Consider the following 22,788-nt stretch of genomic DNA (forward strand, 5'->3'; position numbering starts at 1 on the left):
GCAAGACTCTCCTTTGACGACGGATGCCGTCCCCATTTGCAACAACCCAAAAGAGATGATAAGCTGGTCTGTCAGGTCTTGCCAGTCCGTCCGCAGCTGATCGTATCTTAGAAAATGCACCGTGGAGGATGCAAACGATGTCTACGACGTGTTCTTCTTCGATGAGAAGCCCAAGCCATACCTGAGCAGGGCGTCTTCTGAGTAGTTGACTGGTCTTTGTCATTCAAGCAGTGTCTTGTATCGATTAGTGTAGTTTTTAATGTACTAGTACTTGGACAGAAGTTCGGTGTAAGGGTGAGACTCCGTTTCGCAGCCTCTGAAGTTCACCTTATCCCGATCTAGCGTCTTGGCACCAACGCCAATTGGCCCACCCCAATTCTCTTTCATCCTCTGCATCGCGTCTTCACCCATGTGAATACAACAAAAATGACCGACGCGGAGCAACAAGGAGCAGCATACGAAGAAGAACATGTACACGCCGTCTACGAACAGATAGCCTCACATTTCTCGGCTACCCGCTATAAGGTGTGCGTCATCCGGCCTGCCCCTCGCACATGACTAATATGGACCAGCCATGGCCGATCATTGAGCGGTTCCTCAAAGAGTTGCCTGATGGAGCTGTAGGCGCTGATGTCGGCTGCGGAAATGGCAAATACCTCACTGTCAACCCTCGGGTCTTCATGGTGGCCTCGGATCGGTACGTCGACACACGTCGCATCTGTGTACATGCAACATAACACGCTATCAGTTCAACAAACCTTGTCAAGATCGCAAAACAACACCAGCCCCATGACAGTATAGTAGCAGATATTATGAATCTCCCACATCCAAAGCACAGCTTCGACTTTGCCATTTCAATAGCAGTCATCCATCATATCTCCACCCCGGAGCGGAGGATAGAAGCCGTGAAGGCCATCCTGGAGCTCCTTCGACCGCCTTCAGCAGAAAAACCTGGGAGCGGAGGACGAGCGCTGATCTATGTCTGGGCGTTGGAGCAGAAGGACAGCCGAAGGGGCTGGGACGAGGGAAACGAGCAGGACGTCATGGTGCCGTGGGTCATGAGGGCGAAGAAAGAGAAGGAAGGGAAGAAGGGAAAGGGCAAGGACCAGAAGGCAACTGAACTTTCCAATGAGGCTGACCAACCGTTGGAGCAGCCCCAGGACAAGACCTTTTTGCGCTACTACCACTTGTATCGAAAGGGCGAGCTGGAGCAAATCATTGGAGAGGCAGGTGGGGAAGTGGTCGAGGCGGGGTATGACAAGGACAACTGGTGGGCAATTGCAACGCGGCAATCGTAATGCTCGCAATTGGTATGATCAAGCAAGAAATGGCCTACTTAAGATGAAGTGACTGTGTGGGACAAGGCCAGACATGACTCGATATCTGATGAGAGTAACACATACACAAGCTATCTTTTGGAGACTGGACTGCAGGCCCTCAAAGACTTCACCAAACGCGACGCTCGCGTCTACAACAACGACAACAACAACGAAATTATATAGGCAGGGACAGGAACGACCAAATGAAACTTGCTTTGGCCTCCGCAAGAGTTAGTCATCCAGGACTTGCTTTCGATCGATACGTCTTAGAGGAACAAGAGTGCGGGCGTCGAGGTTCGGGTGCTCGTCGTGTCATGAGGATCATGGCCATGAGAGACGTAGCAAAAAACCGCCTAAGTGTTTGATATGCCAAAAATCAGGCTTTGTCAGCGGTAGTCGTACTTCTTAGGGGGGGCAGAACCGAGGCTAAGTGACAGAGGCCCGAATGGTCACGTTCTGTTCGAATTGGAACATGAGCAAGACACATGCATTCCGAATCTCGCAGACGAGATACTCATATACAGGCATAAACAGAATTAAGCATTTAGAGTTGTTTCTATAATAACGGGCTTGAGCGGGTGGCGGAAAGTAAATGCGCGTTTTTGTCCTCACATCTTCTTGGTGAAATCGATGATGCTGGGCTGTACAGCTCTTTAAGATACCATAAGTACTTATCGACCCTTGCGTGTACTCGACTTAGTTGTGGCAACTTGATAGCAACCCTCATTCAACCACACAAGTTCTCATAAATCGGAAATAAATGCTGGGTACGCCTATGCAAACAATTCAATGACTTAAAGCGGGGAACGCGATAACCTGCCTCTGATGCCCCATACTTTGACGCCTAGAAGGCCCCATCTTCAATCACAGCTAAAGCAATGTTATCTTAGACCACTTCCAAAGTTGGGAATGCCACCCCCACCGTCCTATATATTGTTTTGGATTGAAAATCATAAATCCGAATATCAGGATGTCCCCAACCTGCGAGTGCCTCGACAGGTAGGTGGTCCCTCTCTTAAACATCGGGTGCATTTAGTATAATGGATTCTTGCTTACCTCTACCTATCCTCTGACATTTACCTAGCTTCATCTATGCTTTTCCACTCAGAATTGTTTTCCGTAATGATCTCCCACATACATGCGTGGTAGGAAGACCTCAAGAAGCTTCGCATATCACTTACATCGCCTTTCGATAGCAACACGGAAACGCTCTCGATTAGAGATAGGTGAGGTAAGGTATCGTCTAGTGCGAGTACTGTGAGAATGAATAAAGACTCGCGATAAGTATGTACATGACAAACGCGAGGGAGTATGCGAATCATTAAAAGTAAAGTGTGAGACTCACGAATTAGACATAATTAATAGAACTGCAGAATAGAATTTTATACTGAGATGTAGCAGGACTCTCATTCCTTGGACCAATGCATCGAATGACACCGAAGGGATTTCCACGTAATTTTAGTACGCGGATCAATCACTGACGAAGTAGGCTGCAATCCATGATCTACCTTTGCGCAAAATCTTCGGTACTTACCGAGCCACTCTGTCAGGCTCAATGACTACCTCTTCCTCGTGGCCGTTCACTTCATCACTAGCAGAGCTACTGACAGCACGAGGACGCCGCGATAGCTTCTGCTTTTTGGCTTCCCCAAGCCAATCCTAAACTCAGGCCTACTCAGGAAACACTCATGGGGAGAGGGTCGCTGGGTATAGCCTCATCGTACGATATGACTGAGACATTTAGCTACGGTATGAGTTCAAACGAGCTTTCGAGCACTGTGCGCTGCTGGATAATGCCCTGCCTCTGCCTACTTTATCCGTGGCGTGATATCGCTAGCTTAACCGCGAAAAGATTATAGAGACTGCCCTCTAATTTCGACTATGAACAAAGGACTGGAGCCATCTCACCCACGGTCATGTACAGGTACGTCAAGGGCGTTCGTAAGTCATATCCGTAGTTGTAGTTGGCTCGTGCGATCCCTGCCCAACGCGCGAACATTGAACGCGGGGAAAACACGTCGAGCTCACCGAAGCCCAAGAGCACGGCGAGCGCATAAACACGCCAGTAAACATTGCCGACCACCCATGACGCAAGCGCGCGCCCGTCGCATCCATGTCCACACGCAATCCCAATGCCAGAAATTCGACTGCTGCTGAGCGACGGTCCGCCAACCATGCAGCGTCAACACAGAGGCCCCGCGTGCCTTCCCGAAGTCTGAGTACAGACACCCCAGACGAGAGGCGCACCTCGACGTCACAGACACGCAAACAGTCTGGATCCGGCCTGGGCGAGCGGCGCGTAGAAAGGCGCGAGGTCAGAGAAAGAGAGATCGAAGTGCGCCGGACGAGGAGCCCGCTCAAGCACACGTCGGAGAGCCGAGTCAATGCGCGAACAAGGACAGAGAAGCCGGCGCGGGAAGAGAGGGAACGACCACGGACGGCAGAGCACGCAAGGACGAAGTCGGAACCGGAGAAGCCATGGGATCCTCGAGCCAGTCTCATTCCGCATACGACCGCCCCGCTTGCGACACGCATTTCGATACCTCCGCTTGCTTCGACGGCGCCGGCAACGCTGCAGCCTACGCCACTCGCGCAATTATCACTTGGCCAGCAGGAGAGTGCTATAATAGAGGACCTGCTCTTTGTCTTCATGGGGTTTGAGGGGCAGTACATTCGATTCACCGATTCATACAACCCACACGAAGAGAAGGAACGCCTCGTTGGGCCGCACTTCCGCATACTGCCTGGCCTAGATCCGAGTCTGAGGGACCTGACAAAGTCAATGTTGAAAATGGCGACGCATTACATTGCGGTGGAAACTTGCGTCGAGGTGCTAAGCAGGGAAGAGTACGGCTCGGTCAATCACTCACTTTGCGCGGCTGTAAGACGGCTGCTGAAGGACTATCTGACGCTGATGGCGCAACTGGAACACCAAATGCTGACGAATCAGTCATTCACTCTACATGTACTTAATCTGCATACCAAGCAGACAAGCCACATGCTGTTCCAGCTATATACTACAGGGATCGAGCTGCTGAAGGCGAATGGGATATTGGAGGACGACAAAGAATCCGACTCTGAGGACGACACAGAGAACTTCGAGGCAATACTGGAGTCAGTACGGGAGGGTGGAAATGTTCAGTTGGGAACGAAGAAAATATGCAAGGGAGGAAGCGTGCTAGGACTTATAACACGGCGGCTTGCTTCCATGTCAGGCGACCCTGCAGCACGAGAGCTCCTCACTACGCTGTTACGAGAAGCAAGCAAACCATACATGGCGATGCTGAACGAGTGGCTGCATCACGGCGGCATTCGAGATCCACATGCGGAATTCATGATAAAAGAGTCGAAGAGCATCAAGCGGGAACGCTTGGACCAAGATTACACGGACGAGTATTGGGACAAGCGTTATACGATGCGAGATGCACTCGTACCACCACAGCTCGAAGGTGTGAAAGACAAGGTCTTGCTCGCCGGCAAGTACCTCAACGTTGTCCGCGAGTGCGGCGGCGTCGACATCAGTGGCAAAGTCCAAGATGTACCAACGAGCTTCGACGACGCCCGGGTCTTGGACAATGTAAACTCTGCATACGCCTACGCCAACTCTTCGCTCTTCGAACTTCTCCTCACGACCCACCAATTGCCTGCGCGGTTACGATCGCTCAAGCATTACTTCTTCCTCGACCGGTCAGACTTCTTCTCGTATTTCCTTGAGCTAGGCGGATCAGAGCTCAAGAAACCAGCAAAGAACGTCAACGTCGGCAAGCTGCAGTCACTCCTCGACATCATCGTCCGACAACCCGGCTCCGTCGCGGCCGAAGACCCCTACAAAGAAGACATCAAAGTACAAATCATCGAGACCGGACTGACCAACTGGCTCATGAAGATTGTCACTGTAACTGGCCTCGACCAAGAAGCCGCCAATGCCGGCTCAATCGCAAACTACACGCCCGCCACCACAGACAAAGCCTCCGTCACCGACGACAGCAATCTCACCGGCTACGGCGCCCTCGTCTTCGACTACGCGATGCCGTTCCCGCTCTCCCTCGTTGTCTCCCGCGTCACCCTCACCCGTTACCAGCTCCTCTTCCGCTACCTCCTCTCCCTGCGCCACCTTGAAAACAGCCTCGTCGATTGCTGGGGCGAGCAGGGCAAGACGGCGACGTGGAAGCACCGTTCGCGCAACCCGCGCATCGAGCTCTGGAAGCGCAAGGCCTGGACCCTGCGCGCCCGCATGCTCGTCTTCACGCAGCAGTTGCTGTACTACTGCACCGCCGAGGTTATCGAGCCCAACTGGGTCGCCCTCATGTCGCGCCTCACGCAGGAGGACGCGCCGGACGCGCGGGCCAGGGCGCCGCGTGCGGACGGCGATGCGGGTGTCAAGCGCACCGTCGACGAGCTCATGCAGGACCACGTCGACTTCCTCGCGACGTGTCTGAAGGAGTGCATGCTGACCAACAGCAAGCTGCTGCGGGTGCGTGTGCCCCTTTCTTTCTTTCATTCTATCACCTCCCCCCACCCTTACCCTGTAGCTGGACGCTAGCTAATGCAGCACACGCAGATCAACAACAAAATCACATCGACCTGCCAAATGTTCGCCGCCTTCACCCAGGCCCTCTCCCGCTACCTCATCATCTCGGACCCGGACCTCGTCGCCTCCGCCAACGCCGCCGCCGCCGCGTCTGCCCCCACCGCCAACCCCTTCGCGTCCCGCAATGCAGGCCCCTACGTCTACGACCCCCACCGCGTCGACAAGATGTTCGACATGCTCGCCAAGTACGAGGACAATTTTGCGCGCCACCTCAAGATCCTGCTGGATACGCTCAACTACCTTGCGGCGACCGAGACGGTCGTGTTTTTGAGCTTGTGCGCAAGACTGCAGTCTGCCGGCGAGGGGGGGATGGTGGCCATGGTGGTGGGGGAGGGGTTTGGAGTGTAGTGTGGGCCTGGAGGGGGCTAGTGGTGCTTGCGGGTCTGGTCTGCAATTTTTGTTTCTCCTGGTGTGTTCTGCGCGGTGGCGTTTGGGAAGAGGATACCACGGCCATGCCGCGACGGGCGTTTTTCAGCGTTGTGCAGCGTAGCCGGTGAGCGGCTGGACCATCGCCGAGCCCGAGATCATCTGGTCATGTCCTTCTGTACAACGCTAACGGGAATGTATTCTGTAAAGTGACTTAATTCCTGACAATGGTATCGAATAACCCCAACCGCGAGCGGTAACGCCAGTCCCATCCCACCCAAATCCAATCCACGGACGATCTAGAACCCAGCGCCAGTGCTATGCTTGACCATGAACCCCTCATCTGCCGTACATTCTCCTCGGCCGCTAAACTTCATACCTCCCCCTCCCTCGCCCACTAACCTCGTTGCCAAACAGCCTCCCCGCCTCAATGCAGAACCTCGCATCCCCACTGCCATCCCGCCCAACTTCACTACCCCAACAAATCAGCACCGCATCGAGAATCCCCCCGAGCACGCCCTCCATCGCACCCAGCGCTCCCCACCCAATCGCCGCGCTAATCAACCCAACCACATACGCGTACAGACTGCCCGTGTACGGCACCGTCTCGTTCCCGAGCTTCAGCATCCTGGCGGTGGACACCCACCCGCCGAAGCCCAGTGCAAGCGTGATGACCCAGCGGATAGCGTGCAGCAGCGTCTTGCTAAGGCGGTACGAGACGATAGAGGGGCGCGGCTGGGAAGGCGCGAAGGAGCGTGGACCGAGAGTCGTCGACGGCGAAGACGAGGAAATGAAGGTCATTTCGCTGATGCCGCGGGAGGCTTGGGCCAGGGGCACGCTGTGGATGGACGCATACGTGAGGGTGAGCGGGTTCGTCAGGACGGCGATGGAGGTCGGGAGGACGTGGTAGACGCATGCACTGATCCACCTCGTGATGCGGCGCGGCAGGGCCAGGAGCGGGAGCCGAACGAGGAGGGAGAGGAAGGTTGAGAAGCATATGGTGCCGGCCATGGTATAGAACGCGTGGAACAACGACGCCTGAACCATGGCACGTGGCGGCGTAGGGTTAGTGTTGCGGTGGAAGTACCAGTGGCTGACTGTCGCAGCAGTGCTGACGCGCTGGACGCCGGCGATGACGCTGAGCGTCCAGAAGTAGTCGAAGAAGAAGGCTGCGCCGAGCCACCATGTGCTCATGTCGATGACCCAGCCGGCGTTGGTGGCATGGCCTCCAAGGAATAGGCCGGTGAACATGAAAACCCAGATCCAGGACCAAACCACGACAGCAGCGAGGGTGGCGATGCCGATGAAGAGGAGGTGGAAGTTTGCTTGCAGGATCTCGCCAGAGAACTCGAGCATTCTGGTAGCCTTGTCCAGAGCATGCCGCCCTTTTACGACTGTGTAAAGCCATCCTACACAGAAGATGGCTGGACCTAGAGAAAGCCACCGCATTACTTTATCTTGCGTGCTCTTTCCGTGCCATGTGCCCTTAAAACTCGATATGAGCGGGTAGAGGAAGAACGAGAAGGAAATGACGGGGACGGCGACCAGCAAAACTATCACCAGAGGTCGTGCAAATGAACGTAGTAATGACAGCCAGAGAAGGCCCACCAAGACTGACACCAACGAGTAAACGCCGATCAGATGGAACGACGAGTGCAAGACTGTGTATATCGTGTCACCCAATGGGTGCTTCTTGTCCGGTGGTGAATCTTGCAGCCAAGCCAAAAAGACAACGCCGACGAGCGCGCATTTTGCGAGGAGAAACATCTCTGCCCAGAAAAAGTTATGCCGTGGCTGTACTATGGCTTCGGCAGTGACAAGTTGCGGATCCGAATCAGACCCAGGCCCTGGCTGCTGCAGGAGCGTATCTTCGTCTGTTTCCTGCGGGATCGGCAATTGGGTTCGAAGCGGGCTCCTCCCGCGCGTTCGTCTGGGCGGATTGCGAAGCTGCTGGTACGATGGCGGTGGCTCGACGTGTCTTGACACCTCGCTTTCATCATCCTCCAAGCTTCCACGATTTGTAGACGACAACTCGACATCTACAAGCTTGGCGTTATTCTGGCTGCTCGGTGCTGCACTCGACTCAGACAAGGGTACGCTTGAATCTCTCTTTTCGTGATCTAGCTTGGTTACGGTGGTAGATCTTCCTCGCGTCGGGTTGTCATCCTTCCACGAGCTCTTGATGCCCCGACCGAGGCCGTAGGTGGCGTCGCCCTCGATGCTGCCGCCGTCTGCTGTGTGGTCTGATTTCCGCTCCAGGTCGTCGTCTGTTTCCGCCGACTCGGACAGGTTGCTGACGCCGAACTGGGCGCGTGAGCGGCGCAAGGCGTAGTGGTCTGCCATCTCGCGATCGTGCTCGGCATGGTCGTCCTCTTCTCGGAAGTCGTCTGTCGCGGAGTAGAACAAGGGCGCTGGCGCGTTGGAGGTCCGGGACGCGAAGGGGTAGCGCGACATGGCCTGCGAGTTGTATGGGTTCATGTTGCGGCGCTGGAAGTAGCTGCCCGAGGGCCGTGAGCGGGAGGACGGTCGCTGTCTGTCTGATCGAGGCTGGAGAAAGGGCGACTCGGGCTGTCCGAGGGACACGCGCGACGCGGACTGCGACTGCGAGAGGAACTTGGAGGCATCTGCGGCATGCTGGTCAGTCACACGAGGCGGGCGTCTCAAGACAGAGGCGCGGGATCTGTCACATGGGCGCAGGCGCACTCACACTCGGAGAACATGGTGACGGGTGGGCTGCTCGCGTGCCTGGGGTCGAGCTCGCAGGCAGCGCTCGTATCTTATTCCGGGTGCAGCCTCAGAGCGGGTGTCGCGTCAGCCGTGCGTGAGGCGGGCGACTCGAGAGGCAGCAGCGCGAGATGGATGACGCAGCATCCGCAGGCGGCGCGCCGCGGCAAGCGAGGGAAGTGGCGTATGGGGTGTGGCGGGCCGTGTGTTGCAGTGTGGATGTGCGTGGAGGGGACCAGAGGGCTGTCGGAGCAGGAAGCCAGGGAGAGCGAGATTCGTAGGAGCATGTCGCTCGTCCAGCAGGTACCCCAGTGATGCAGCCCGAGGACCGGCGCTACTCGCTGCTCGGTGGTTAGCGCGGCTCTATGCGGAGGCGTCACAGTCGACAACGGCTGGGCCGTTGTCACGTACCAAACATCTCACGCAAGCATGGCAATGCCGCCGCCGTGACGTCGAGGCAAGCGTGCCGGTCGGGGCTGCAGTCGGCCGGCTCGTTCGGTTGCCAGCAGTTCACGCCATCCTGGCTGGCGGCGAGCTTTGGATGGCCATGTCAACGACCGAGTGTATGCAAGCAAACGACGCCAGGAAGCCCTGCACCATGGCAGACCACGTGCAGATAGCAGCTCTCGATACGAATGGCAGCATAACCTGTCTCTAGGCTTCGCGATGTGCTGCGCGTGCATCGAACGGCACACGCCCGTCTTCAATTCTTGTTTGATACAGTCTCTGGAGTCTCAGCTCAACATGCAGACAATCCGAGAAACCGCTTTTGCGAGAAGCCGCGTTTGCGCGTGAAGCCTGAATACACAGACGTGGTGGTGCCATCCGAGAGAGCTCTGGAAGGTGCGGCCGTCACGCCCTCTTCGGCATGGCAGCTGCGCCACACCCAGAGAAATGACGATGCTTGAGCCACACCTCGCTCGACGGCCATCCCTCGTTCCCCCAGATGCAGCCCACCAGCAACTCTGTACCAAGATACCCGACACTGCGCCGGCCGACACCTGCTTCGCTTCGAGCATCCGCAAAGCCTCGAGCTTCACCAAGCTTCCAGACCGATCATTCCGCAACGTCGGCGCGATCCACCCGTAGCCTTGCGCTCGACACCCACAGTCTCCTGGTGACTGGCTGCGCTGCTGCTGTCTTCGGGCGCAAACCACCGCCATGACGCAACCGTGGGACTACATCGCGAAGATAGTCTCTCTCGGGGACTCAGGCTGCGGCAAGTCCAGTGTACGCCACCATCTCTCCTCCGCACACCCACCTACTAATCTCACCACCAGCTCACCATCCGCCTCTGCGAGGGCCGCTTCTCCCCCCACCACGACGTTACCATCGGCGTCGAATTCGGCTCGCGCATCGTCCCCGTCGGCCCGCCCGCCTCCCACGCCCTCGGCATCAACTCACCCGCCAAACCCCCTCCCTCCACGCCGGCACCCAAGAACCAAAAACCCCCGGAGCAGAAACACATGAAGCTCAGTCTGTGGGACACCGCCGGCCAGGAAACCTACAAGAGCATCACCCGGAGCTACTTCCGCGGCGCGAGTGGCGCGCTGCTGGTCTTCGACATCTCGCGCAAGAACACGTTTCTGAGCGCGACGAGCTGGCTCGCGGATCTGAGGCAGATCGCAGAGGAGAACATTGTCGTTGTGCTTGTGGGGAACAAGTCGGATCTTGCGGCATCAAGCACAGTATCCGGGGAGGAGAGCGCGGACAACAAGCGGCAGGTGTCGAAAGAGGAGGCGGAGGAGTGGTGCAAGGCGAACGGCGTGATGCAGTACGTTGAGACGTCCGCAAAATCGGGCGAGGGCGTCGAGCGCGCCTTCTTGGAGGTTGCCGAGAGGATATATCAGAATATTGAGGCGGGGAGGTACGATCTCAATGACCGGAGATCGGGGGTGAAAGGGCCGGGGGCCGGGGGCGGGAACACGGCAAAGTTAAATTTGGGTATGAATGATGCGAGGGGGAAGGCGGCCGGAGGAAAGTGCTGTTAGACCGCGGCGCGGGGAGGACGGGAGAAAGAAGAACTTGTACATACAGGCCCGAGGGCTGATTTCGCGATTTGGATTCGCATCGCACGGCGTTCGCATCTGCTGGCTAGCACGCCCTTCCATTAGTATATTTTAATCCTCGATTAAGCCTTGATCATTTCCACTGCTGACGGGCATCATCACCAGAGGCGTATCTCACACCCCTTTGGAGGGGTGCTGTGCATAAAAGCGCTTAGATTATCCTGCTTTCTGCGACATACTCACTACACTAGAAATGATTACAGGGGAGTATCGTGGACCAGAGTCCCCGCTCCATTGGATCATGGGCGGACTAAAAAGCACTCGTGTCATGGAACATGGCTTCTTCGCGTCCTTCCCTGAAAACCAAAAACGCAACCAGAGGCGAAGCATGCGACTCGGTTAGGTGGCTCCAGCACTACCATCGGTGTGGGACAAGACCCATGGGCTGTCTCGTCGGCTTCACGGAGCGGACTGGACATACAAAAGCACGCAGGTCCTCACTATGGTGTGTGGTCTCTTGCGGGTCTCGAAGGAGAGCAAAGCACTTTCACGAGAGCCTGCTTCCGCGCCTCTGGCACTTGGCACCAGGGGTGGATAACGCGATGTACGGCGGCGTTCTGTCCTCTTGCTCATGGAGGAGACTGGGCAGTGGAAGCATCCACGCCCTCTTGCGATGGTTCACTGCGCTGTCGAATTTCGGAGGGTCTCGGAACGAGAGTACACTGGATTCAAGAGAGCGGGCTTCCGCGCGTCTAAGGGGAATGGTTCGAGTGCAAAGGACAGGTTCGAGTGAAGCAAGCTGATGTGCTGCCGAGTTCTGCCTCGCGGACCTCGCGGGGTGGACCAGGCACTAGAAACCGTCAACACGTTCACCGATATGTCTCTGGTCGAGGACTTCCTCGCCGGGCAATCAAAAAGCAACATGCGAGACATGATGAGATTCAGGCTCTGTACCGTAAACACCAAAATCCATTCAAAAGACCGCATGGTCAGCGGGTTTCCATTCTGGAAATTTCTACAGACGCAACTAGGCCCTTCGTAATCCAAGACCTAAAGGAAAACGTCTTCGTTTGTCCTTGGCCTGACCTCCGGCACCAAAAGCTTTCAGCGGCGGGGGCATTGGAGGCGGTCTTGGTGAGCTTGCAGACTGTCAGCAGCTGTTCGAAATTAGGAAGTTCAAGGATGGTGGGAGACGAGTCTGTTGACGATGGCAATCTGATACTCGACTGCTTGGGGGTAGATATGCCAATATCTAGTGGATGAAAGCTTCTGTGTTGAACTGGGTACTAAAATGATGAAGAACCGGACTAATGTCCTTATCCTGCAGCTGGTTCGCGGGAACCAAAAGGGAATAGTATCGCAACCCACGGGCGTCAAAGCGCAGGCAGGCCGAGCATGTGGGAGCTGCCTAGAAGTCAATTTATCCCATATCTACGTGGGATGACTCATGGCTACGTGGAATATTTAAAACGGTTACTAGCGGGCTGTATATGTTTCTCTTGTGCTCTTGGTCTCAAAATCCTACAAGGGCCTTGACATGTGGAAGCTCCGTCTAGAGCTCCGAAGAGACTACTTAAAGATTCGGATTCGGGTGCAAAGAAGAATGGACAATGCAAAACGAGCCTGGAATTGACTTCATATGTTGGACATATTCTCGCGGTCTCAAAAACAGCATTCCAAGAAGCTGATGTGGGAACGCCGTCTGGACCTCTCAGAGAGGGACTACTACCTTTGAGTCTCGTGGAAATGTAGTTTTGCTTGACCCTCCTGGAGCCGTCGCTAGTAGAACGTGTTCCTACCTTTGGACAAGAGATGTACCCGCGCACTGCGCCGACCTATTCTCTGCAATAAAAAAAAAGTAAGAAATGGATCATACATATGCTATGTGACACGCTAGGACTAATTCAAAACACATGAAAGGCTGCGATCAATGACTATAAAAATGCCCTCTCCTAAGGGCAGCACTCTGTTTGCACCCTCATACTTGCGCACCATCAATGCAACGAGCACGAAGGCGTCGCACTCACCGTCCCATTCAGCCCCTTCGTAGGCGTCGAAATTGCCTCTGCCGACACTGTAACAGGTGCATCGCCCGCTGGAATCCTCCCCAGCAACTCCTCAGCACTCGGTACTTCAATATCCATCGTCACATTCGACTGAATACAGCTCAACTGCACCCAGCTGCTCGACGTCCAGGGAACAAGCCCCGCAACATCGAAACGACTCGCATTCGCCGCGAGCTCGGCTCTAGCCTCCTCCGTGTTCGGGAAAAACGTGAAGAACGTGGGCGTGGGGAAGCGGACAGCTTGGTTGAGGGCCACGGGAACGGAGCCGAGTAGGTGAGCGTCAATGCCTGAGTGCTCGTTGGGGTTCTCGATTGCAGGGCAGGAATTGTCTGTATTTACTTTGTCGAGGGAATCCACAGGATTGGTTGCTGTGTCTCTCGTTAGTCAAACACACATACAAGGCAAGCAGCGTCTGAATCAGCGAAGAAAGAGGGGACTTGTATGGGACGTACCCGCAGCCCACATCTGCCCATCAAACCACTCGTCACCGCCGCCCACAAGCCCCGCGCACTCAAACGGCACAGTCCTGTTCTGCTTGACCTTCCCATCGCCAGGGCACGCTCCGGCACGGATGTACGCCACGGACTCGCGCAGGAAGTGCAACTTCAGCGCGTCAGCGCACTGCTCGCCGAGCATGACTTTGCAGTCGCCCTCGTCGCCGAGGCTGCGCTGCAGCACTTCTTTAGAAAAGTAATAAGTGTTGTCCTCGAACACACGAAGGCCTTCTGTACACACGCCCGTGGCGGCGTTGGTCTCGGTGCCGCTTGTCGCGCCCTGCGTGTCGAGGTAGTAGTTCTGCACTGCGGCGGATCCATTGTTTATGATTTTTTGGGAGTACTTCCAGGGTCCGCATTCGCATGCTATAGAGACGTATGGGTGAGTATGTCTGGGATTGAGTGGGCTTCGAAACAGGATGGCTTACGACCAATGTTATCCGCGTTCGAGAAGAAGCCAGTAAAGTCGAAGTCGCCATAGGCATCATAGTTGTAGAAGCCCTTTACGTTCTCGCAGATGTCTCCTTGGGCATTGCTTCCCAAGACGAATAAAGAACTAAGCGCCGCAATGGTAGTAAGACGGCCCATGACTGTGATATGGATAAATGTGATTTAAAATAACGAAGATAATTGCGTTTGAAGTTTGCACAGGACAAAATCCCAAGACCAAGCTATATATCCATCAATTTTCACTGCCTATTGCATCGCCCATACATACTCCCGCGATGGTCCTCCGCCAAGACGGAGTTTCAGCACCCATGTCGTACCTGCGCAGGGCATCGGCTTACCGGTACGCCAAGCGAGAACAGAGAAGGCCGGTGAAAGTAGTGTCTAGCATGCCTACACTACTAGATGCAAGCCAGACGTACTTGCTCCCCATATGTAAACCATTGCCGCGAATTCACAATACACATACTCACGCAAGTTAGTGGACATTTCACAACACAAACTTCTCTGCCACGGCGTAGAGACAGATATCTCCGGGAACATGTAAGCCCACTCGCTCTGCCTCAGCTGCAGCAAGGCACAGCACCCGTGCACCAGAACAGTTTTGATACCTCTTCGAGTGCAGTGCTTCCGTCTATTTTGGGTCATCTCAAGCGGACTACCAGGTACCTGCAGGCGACCCGGGGCGGAAAGTACTTCGAGACATACGCAAGGCTTTGACGTGTGACGGAGTCAGTTTCTCACTCATTTCAAGCACAATTGGAGGAATCGGTGGTTGGACACATCGCAGGGCGGGTGCGATATGGGCAGGCGACCGGACCCATCGCAACGACAAAAGTGGCCTTGCGTCTCGGACAACAGCTGAAGATCAGCATCCCACCCCATCATCTGTCTCATTTTCTCCAAGACGTACAATCCCCGAGAAGGTTTGTGCAACTCGATCCGTACAAAATTGCAAGATCAATCACTTGGGTTCAAGCCATGGAGTAGCATGCATGATCTCGAACCATGCGTCGTGTCGATTTATGCCCCAGTCCAGCCAAGGGAACAGCAGGGAGCGGAGCACTGCATAATCTGGTCTATTCGAGCTCTGCTAGGCTCAAGTACGACTGTGAAGCGGCCGAGTAGAAGCTGATGTACAGCTTCAAGGACCTAAAAATCCAGGTACTCAATTATGCGGTGGTCTACATCTGACGTTGCGCCTCTGAACGGAGATGAGAGGGATGGCGTGGGGGCCACCATCGCGGAGTGCGACAGTCAGCACCACGCCCCTCGTTCTGTACTCCAGCTTGCATCGACCTCCTCATTGCCACCTCGAATCAATCAATCCTACTCCCAAACAACCTTCGGGACTCACTCGCATTATGTGGGCATATTCCCCAGGGCCAATCAGCTAGCTCCTGCTATAGCGTTCTCGTAACCTTGCAGTTCTCGGGAGCTGGGAGGTCTTGAGTGCCCGTCTTGGTAAAAGCTCTAAATAGCTGTTTGTCTAGACTACTAACTCGACCGACCGGTCTGTGAGGCGCGAATTGTCTACGCATATATGCGAATAACGAGGATCGAGTTGACATCTAAGAAGGTGTCGAAGATACATGGTCGTTAATCAGAGTATGCACTCTTCTGCGTTCCGAACCTCAGCTCTGATGAACCAGCTGGCTCTCGAACGAACGGAGAGCATCAAAACACTGGGTACATAAGGTTATCCCAGGATTAGGTCCACCGGCTTCTTTTCATTCTCCCACACGTTGTCGAAGACTTTACAGGTACCCAGTCGTCTCGCAACCCCGCCCTCCCAATGGATGCATAGCGCAAAACAACATGCAATCCTGCGACGATCGTCAACGTCAGAGAGGTCCGTTGTCCATCCCTTAACCACTGCGACGAGCTCGACAGTCTGACGCTGAATGATGTTGGCCTCATCTGCCTTGTTATGAAGTCGCAAGATGCCGGCGATTTCACCTGAAAACGTGTGGAGTATGACGCAAAGCTCCGGGTCGCGAAGCTGCCTTTCGCGACTGGGTACTTCGATCTTGCGTGCTGTAAAGTATGCTCGAGTTGTCGCTGCAAATACCAACCGTGACTGTTCGACTGGGTCGACGGGCAATACAAACAAGGGCACTGGGACAGTGTAGCGGAACTGCGCATCGCCAATCTCAAATCCACCTTCCTGGTGTCGCCTCCATTTCTCGTGGATCTGGTTAGCATTTTGTTTGTGCTTGTACCAATCACATTTGATGAGGCGCTTGCTGTTCGTGGGCGCGGACGGTTGAAAAGTGAACCATTGCGCAACGGGTCCCAGAATTCCATTTGAAGGGCGGTCATAACACTCGTACTCATGATCACATAGAAAGCGAAAAGCACCATGCCAACCCATCCAGGACCAGGTAGGCAGATATCTTCCTTCGGTTGGTGCGTCCTCGGAAGAACCCCGTCGCGCTATTTCCGCTTCGGGCTCCCATAATAACGAGATGTCAAAGAACATGTCCGGATGCCCATGGTTCAAGCCGCCGAAGAAGGTCCTATGGAGATGGTTCTGTATTCCTAGGAATGCGTTTAAAATGTCCTGCCAAAAGGAGAAGTGGCGTTCGTTGTACTCGGATGCGACATCGGTCAAGAAGTTTGCCAGACCAGGACGTTGTCGGTCTTTCCATTTCGTGAAAGGCATATCGGTCATGTTGTCTATAACCAGGTCGCCGATTTTATCCTCGCCCCAAATAGTACAGGCGCAGATCCAGCGGACAGGCCCATCGGTGAAGATGAGACGTCGTTTGGCGAATATAAACTCCTGAAATGTCCAACCCCTTTCATTATAAGTCCGTCCGATGTCCTTAGGTAGTTCTCCAAAGCTGTCCCATCTAGCCCGAGGAGCGTTGTACCACGATATGTTTTCTCCATCAGCTATGGGTAAAGTAAGTTGATCAACGACTCTTGGACCTGAAATCCCTTCGAGTCCATTCAAGCCATGATTTGCGTCTACCCCAGCAAAGGCGACAAGGCATAGCGCTGACCGAGCATAGATATCATGCATATTATTGAGATTGTTATGCAGAGAAGCAGCGTCGTCTTGGACAATGCATAAGCTGTCGATCCAAAGATACGTCTCACCTAGGGACTCAGTGATTCCGATTGCGTCTTGGATCGTGCGAGGTAATTGTCCCAAATAGGTCGTGCGTAATGAGTCTGGTTGTTGTAACAGTCCAAGACTTGCAGCGGTCGTTCGGAGACAGTTCGCATTTCCCCATGTGTACGAGAGAGTGAAATATCTGGAAGTATCAGAATTGTATGGTACCAGACACCATGTTTTGACATCTACGAGCCATTCTGGGGTCGCGATGGACAAAGGTTGGGCAGCCATCCACGACGGCTCTTCGCATTTGAGGCCATGCTCCCGGAGGCATGCGGTGTACCACGACTGGGGGATCACAGGGTGGATCCAGTCCGATTGAATAACCCTGGAAGCCCCGGTGTGCCCATGTATACCAGGTTTCGCGATCAAATTGAATGTCCTATAAAATGTATTCGGTTCAGGAAGTTCTTGGTCGTAGAATCGGAATGCAAAGTCATTGAAGAGGTAGCAAAGATCAATGAGCCATGTGTTCATAGCATGCTCGCCAAACGGCTTGCCACTATCCCACAAGGTCTTTATTGACTTGGAGTGCGGACATGGCATGCTCGTGACCTCCGTAATGCTTCCGAGAAGACGTGGCGCCGGTGCGACTCTACCGCCAGAGTCATGCACGATCTGCGAGAGATCGAGTATATCGAAGCAGACCCTGCAGCGGCCTACTCCTTGCGAGCTTAAAACTTTTGAGTCAGTCATGCTGAGTCAAGCGTAGGCTGCCAATTATCTGTTGCTCCGGCTTTATCAAGTTCTAGTGCCACTCCGAACTTAGGGGTAGCAACGTCGTTCTTTCTGTGTGCTTGGGAGTGCTGGGTCTCCTCGGACTGTAGACGATAGTCTGATTCGATGGGTTGTTGTCGTTGAGATGGCACCAGTGAAAAAAACGATAGGACACGCGTGGAAGGATTTATGGTACGCATGTCGACAGTAGAACGCTTCCACGGTGGGGTTGACTAACCAAGCAATGACTAATCGAGAGATCCTCTCCCTTGTTCCGCTTGTAAACAGAAGGCACGAGGCACCGATGTTAACCATTTCGGTATAACAAGGACCTTTTTCCATAAGATGAACAAGACATGAGACCTATACCCTAACAAACGCTATGCAAAACAGCCACAGCCCAACAATCTCTACACCCCCTGCACCTTCCGATAACTTGGCGGCTTCAACGTCCTCCCCACCACCTTCGCCACATACGGCGGAATCAACCCAATCGCCGCAATGACCGCAAACTTCCACCAGAACCCCAGACTACTCACAAACCCCAAATCATAATACTCGCCCAAGAACGGCACACTGCCAAAATATATACTCGCTGTGCCAAAAATAGACGCAATCATAATCCAGTGCCACGTCGTTACCTCCATCGCGACCATGACAAGCTCGTTGACAACGAGTACAGAGAAGGAGACTGCAACCATGCGGCCGAATTCCGGGGTGGACGGCTTGCCGACGCCGACGAGCAGCTGCGAGAGACCCTGGATCATGCTGCCTTGGTAGATGCTCACGGCGACCCAGATGAGGAAGGATTTGGTGGAGAGGGAGCGGCCGAGCTTGAGCTCGGCGTAGAGCTCCGGGTAGAGGTTTGCGACGGACTCGTCGACGTCACGGTCGAGCACGAGCGAGAAGACAGGCATCATTGTGTAGATCGTTGAGTAGCCGACGAGGAGCCAGTCGCGGTAGAGGGCGTTGGGTTCGAAGGAGGAGGCGAGGGAGTAGACGGTTTGGCAGATGCTGATGATGAGGCCGCGGTGGATGACGAATTGTGAGAGTTTAGCGCTGCGCTTGTACGAGTTGCGGCCGTGCCAGACGAGGAGTTTGACGAGGTAGCAGAACTGCTCGATGGAGAAGTCGGCGGCGAGGGAGGCTTGTTTGCCTTCTTTGCCGACAATGCCAACGCCCACGTCGGCGGCTTGGATCATGGACACGTCGTTGCCGCCGTCGCCGATGCAGCAGACGCGCTTCTTGGTGTAGTCACGGATGAGATACGCGACGTCAGCCTTTTGAGTAGGCGAGCAGCGACAGGCTACGACTGCAGGGAGCTGAACGGCAATGGATATGAACTCTTGACGGTAGTGGTTGAGCATCAAGGCGAGGGACTCGCCGTCAATGAGGAGACAGGCATCGGTCTTGCCGCGGAGGAAGTCGAGGGACGAGTGAGCGAGGTCTTTGCGTTTCACTGGTAACTGTTAGACCTCCATTCAGCAAATGCCAAGTATGTGGACCTACTCTTTGCGATGGTGTGCACATACTGCCCGCGTGCGACTAATTTGGAGCTTACAGCTACGCAACGTGCTGTCTCGACTTTGTCACCCGTCAACATCCAGATTTTGATTCCTGCATTGCGAAGGAGTTCTAGGGATGGCTTGACATCTTTTTGGAGCTTGTCTTCGACACCAGTGACACCCAGAAGCTCAAGGTCGTTCTCGAGGTATTCTTTAACGACGTCTGCGACTGCATTGTCACGGTTGTGGAGTGCGAGCGACGCCTGTGCAAGCTTGCTCGAGAAGTCCTGGTATGCCTGCGCTGAAAGCTTCTTGCGACCCACTACTAGCGTCCGGAGACCTTCACGAGCCATATTGGCAGTCTCTTCATCCAACCAGTCGTTTGCAGCTACGATAGAGGTCATGACTGTGTCGGCTCCCTTTTGGTAAAACCAGGTCTCTCCATCCTCATTCGAAGGTGAATCGATAGGTCCCTGCCAGAACTTGACGACAATACCCATTCTCTTGCTCTCGGACGTGAAAGGGAAGACATTAAGAATGCGTACGCGAACGACAGTGTTGCCATTGTCGCAGGACTGAAGTGTCATTGACTCTCGGTCGCGTTGTACGAGTCGAAGCCCAACCGCTTCGGTCCATCGAATGATGGCAATCTCATCCGGTGAAGATGCCTGGTAGCTGGTGACCATATGCCCATCCTCTTCTTCTGTGATGGGAGTGACATTGTGGCACAGAGCAAGAGCTAGTACTACATCGCGAACACGCGAGCCGATCTCGCGGCGAGTTCGCGTTGCAGATGTGAGGGGGGCGACGTATGTTGACGACGGTGTTACGAGTGAAGGCGCTTCGCCGGCTGGAGTCGAGAAGCTTTGCTGGACATATGTTGCGACTTCGTCCATGGCTTCATTGGCGTACGAGACCGTCCCGACGTGAATCTTCTTCATCTCCATTTCTGTGTTCGATTAGCTACATTCCGTACAGTGAGTTTGTATCTATTACCATTCTGAGTCAAAGTGCCCGTTTTATCGCTCAACAGGTACTCCACTCGGCCTAGATCTTCTGGAATAGTACTTGTTCGTACGACGGTTCCTGGGATGCTCTTGTCATGTTCGATAAACCATGCGTAGACTGATTTACCCATGTCCAGGTTGACACGCAACCCAACGGGAACAATTGTAGAGAAGAGAATCAAGAATCGCATCATCGACACGTACCATTTCTGGCCATTAATGTCCTGGAACCGGTTGAGAGCAACCAGGACAAAAGACAGAGAGAGTGTAAAGATACACAAGAATTTGGTGAGAACGTTGATCTCCAGTTCCAGTAGACCGGTCTTTGACCGAGATGCGGACGTAGAAAGAGCTTGCCGTGTTTGGGGTCCCGTGTAAATCACCACAGCGAGTACGTTGCAGCTGGAGGCGAGTACCGTGTTCGCCCATATCGTGTTATCGATGCCTAGTGGTGAGGATTGGGCTTCTTCGTTTGCGGGGGGTTGCTGTTCGTGAGGATCGTAATCGCGTGACCGTTTGTGTTGGAGCTCGACTGTGCCGTAGAACTCGTTCACTTTCCTGTCGGGCTTTCCTGCGGTCACGCGTAGTCGGGTGTACTCTCCAACGTCCAGGTTTTGCGTAAGCGGAGATGTGAGACGAAGCTTCCAGTCGGTCTCGCCGTCAAGTTGATCTGTACGAATGAACGCTTCTCCAGAGGCACCAGCATCTGCCGGTGTTTCTGCAGAGTGAGTGGCCGTTTCGGAATCTGCTGAGTAACTTTTCAGGATCACCATGTCGGCAGGGACACGCTGATCCTTCCCTAGCTTGACTACGTCACCAACCTTCAAGCTCCGAGAAGGTTTGACAAGTTCCCAATAACTGGAATGTTCATCAGCTTGGATGTATCGAAAAGGGCATGTTGCATTGTGAGCGAAACTTACCTGGCAGTGGGAAGACCACCAGTCGTGGCTATTCGTTGCTCCTCGTCCTCAATATCAGTTACGCGCCCGCCGCTTGCCTTTTTCCCTCTACGCAGTCTCCGCCTCCTGCTCGAATCCCTGCCCGGCGCAACTCCATTTCCGCTAGTTTCCTCGAATTTAAGTACTGTGTACGGTTCCGAATTCGCCTCTGCGTCTCTTCTTCTTCTCGCAATATCGTCAAAAGCCTCCTTTCCTAGGGTGACTGAAATGACAAAACCCAGTGGTACAACATATGTTGAAAGGTATCCAATTCTCAGAGCGGGTATTATCTGAGACATTGCAACAAGCAAGAAATACATGTTGATGAAAAAAGAGAACTCATTATACAAGGTGCGTGGAAGAAAGCTCCAGGGGGTATATTTGGCGTTGGAAACGGCGTTTGCAGGAAATCGGGCAACTTGGGCCTGGCCGACGGCGATGGTACGCTGGGTGGTGGGGTCGTGCTCTTCTTCCGCGTCGTCTTGGTCGGATAGATTCTGGCCTAATTGTATGGCTTGTCGATTTGGGCTCGCGGCGGAGAGGAAGCTGGGGAGGCGAATGTTGGATTGGAATCGCGACAGAGCACTCGGCTTCCGCTTGTGTCTCGGGCGGGCATCGTTGCGGGAGGATAGCAATGCCGAGTCTTCGTCGCCTGACTGCCCGTGACTACTGTCGGAGTGCCGGTTTCCATCTTCTATCAACCCTCGTAGATCCTCCTCAGGCTCCTGCCTTGGCCTGTTCCCGCGCAGCCTGCCCACCCTCAGATTCCTCAGTGGTATCCTTGCGCCCAGTTCATGGTAGGGCTTCTTGGGCGCACTCGAGGTCGTTCGCGCGGGTGAGGCAGAAGATCTACCGGCGAGCGGGTCGAGTTCTTCGAGATCCAGCTCGAGGTCGGAATCAGCGTCGTCTGGCGCATTCGGCTGGTGGTATTGGTGTGGAGCTGCCATGGCTCATATGGCGCGGAGCGGTCGACGGGAAGCGTTGATCGTGGTAAAGCCTGCCCTGAAGCCGCACGCGGTACTTGGGCTTTGGCGCAGCGGCGTAGGGACGTGGTTACGATGGCAGGGCGGTGTGTCGTAGGCAACCAGCTGGCGACAGGTCGCTAAAACTATATCTTGGGATATTTGGGTGCCCTTTCTACAGACAGACTTTGGTAATCGTGCTCGGAGCGACTCGTGGGCGTATGGTTGCGCGTCGGGGGTCCGCGGGAATGCCGTGTGTCCTGATGGGGGAGCGCCAGGCGGCCAGGTTGCGTCTCGGGGATGCGGCTCTGCTGGCGGTGCACACAGACGTGCTTGGCTGCTCGGGCAGCGTAGGCGACAAGACGAGGACAGACGAGCGGAAGACGTGTAGTTGCGAAAGACGCGCAGATACGGGGGCTTCCCAGGTTGCGTGTCGCTGCGTAGGCCCGCCCATCAGTGAGCGCCACACTGTGGCTGAGCGGGAGCTCGGCGGAGAGGCCATGTGTTCGTCGGCTCTAG

At 54.7% G+C, this 22,788-nt stretch overlaps 7 protein-coding genes across 7 annotated transcripts; 3 read left to right on the forward strand and 4 right to left on the reverse strand.

Annotated features, from left to right (window-relative positions):
- Positions 1-426: 426 nt before the first annotated feature.
- On the forward strand, positions 427-1,298 carry CC84DRAFT_1173350 (S-adenosyl-L-methionine-dependent methyltransferase; the record flags this gene model as incomplete). The annotated part of the gene is made up of 3 exons (XM_018180025.1): positions 427-525; positions 573-697; positions 749-1,298. The coding sequence occupies 3 exons, from the start codon at positions 427-429 to the stop codon at positions 1,296-1,298; spliced, it is 774 nt and encodes a 257-aa protein (XP_018041422.1).
- A 2,134-nt stretch (positions 1,299-3,432) lies between these two features.
- Positions 3,433-6,258, forward strand: CC84DRAFT_1256756 (uncharacterized protein; the record flags this gene model as incomplete). The annotated part of the gene is made up of 2 exons (XM_018184653.1): positions 3,433-5,793; positions 5,881-6,258. 2 exons carry the CDS (start codon positions 3,433-3,435, stop codon positions 6,256-6,258), a joined length of 2,739 nt encoding a protein of 912 aa, XP_018041423.1.
- A 384-nt stretch (positions 6,259-6,642) lies between these two features.
- Positions 6,643-8,996, reverse strand: CC84DRAFT_1214318 (uncharacterized protein; the record flags this gene model as incomplete). The annotated part of the gene is made up of 2 exons (XM_018182619.1): positions 6,643-8,900; positions 8,984-8,996. 2 exons carry the CDS (start codon positions 8,994-8,996, stop codon positions 6,643-6,645), a joined length of 2,271 nt encoding a protein of 756 aa, XP_018041424.1.
- Positions 8,997-9,950: 954 nt separating this feature from the next.
- On the forward strand, positions 9,951-11,155 carry CC84DRAFT_1161837 (ras-domain-containing protein). Its single transcript, XM_018177841.1, has 2 exons — positions 9,951-10,230; positions 10,281-11,155. The coding sequence occupies exons 1-2, from the start codon at positions 10,162-10,164 to the stop codon at positions 10,989-10,991; spliced, it is 780 nt and encodes a 259-aa protein (XP_018041425.1). The 5' UTR covers positions 9,951-10,161; the 3' UTR covers positions 10,992-11,155.
- A 2,522-nt stretch (positions 11,156-13,677) lies between these two features.
- CC84DRAFT_1161838 (uncharacterized protein) lies at positions 13,678-14,157 on the reverse strand (the record flags this gene model as incomplete). Its single annotated transcript, XM_018177842.1, has 1 exon — positions 13,678-14,157. One exon carries the CDS (start codon positions 14,155-14,157, stop codon positions 13,936-13,938), a length of 222 nt encoding a protein of 73 aa, XP_018041426.1. The 3' UTR covers positions 13,678-13,935.
- A 2,080-nt stretch (positions 14,158-16,237) lies between these two features.
- CC84DRAFT_1082436 (HET-domain-containing protein) lies at positions 16,238-17,617 on the reverse strand (the record flags this gene model as incomplete). Its single annotated transcript, XM_018173983.1, has 1 exon — positions 16,238-17,617. A coding segment is annotated over one exon (1,380 nt), but the record flags the coding sequence as incomplete, so codon positions are not given.
- A 451-nt stretch (positions 17,618-18,068) lies between these two features.
- CC84DRAFT_1256761 (phospholipid-translocating P-type ATPase) lies at positions 18,069-22,695 on the reverse strand. Its single transcript, XM_018184654.1, has 4 exons — positions 21,290-22,695; positions 20,359-21,227; positions 19,367-20,311; positions 18,069-19,316 (listed from the first exon to the last, which is right to left on the reverse strand). Exons 1-4 carry the CDS (start codon positions 22,252-22,254, stop codon positions 18,268-18,270), a joined length of 3,828 nt encoding a protein of 1,275 aa, XP_018041428.1. The 5' UTR covers positions 22,255-22,695; the 3' UTR covers positions 18,069-18,267.
- Between the last annotated feature and the right edge of the window lie 93 nt (positions 22,696-22,788).

Source organism: Paraphaeosphaeria sporulosa, assembly GCF_001642045.1.
Source record: "Paraphaeosphaeria sporulosa strain AP3s5-JAC2a unplaced genomic scaffold CC84scaffold_2, whole genome shotgun sequence".
In the NCBI taxonomy this organism is placed as follows: Eukaryota; Fungi; Ascomycota; class Dothideomycetes; order Pleosporales; family Didymosphaeriaceae; genus Paraphaeosphaeria; species Paraphaeosphaeria sporulosa.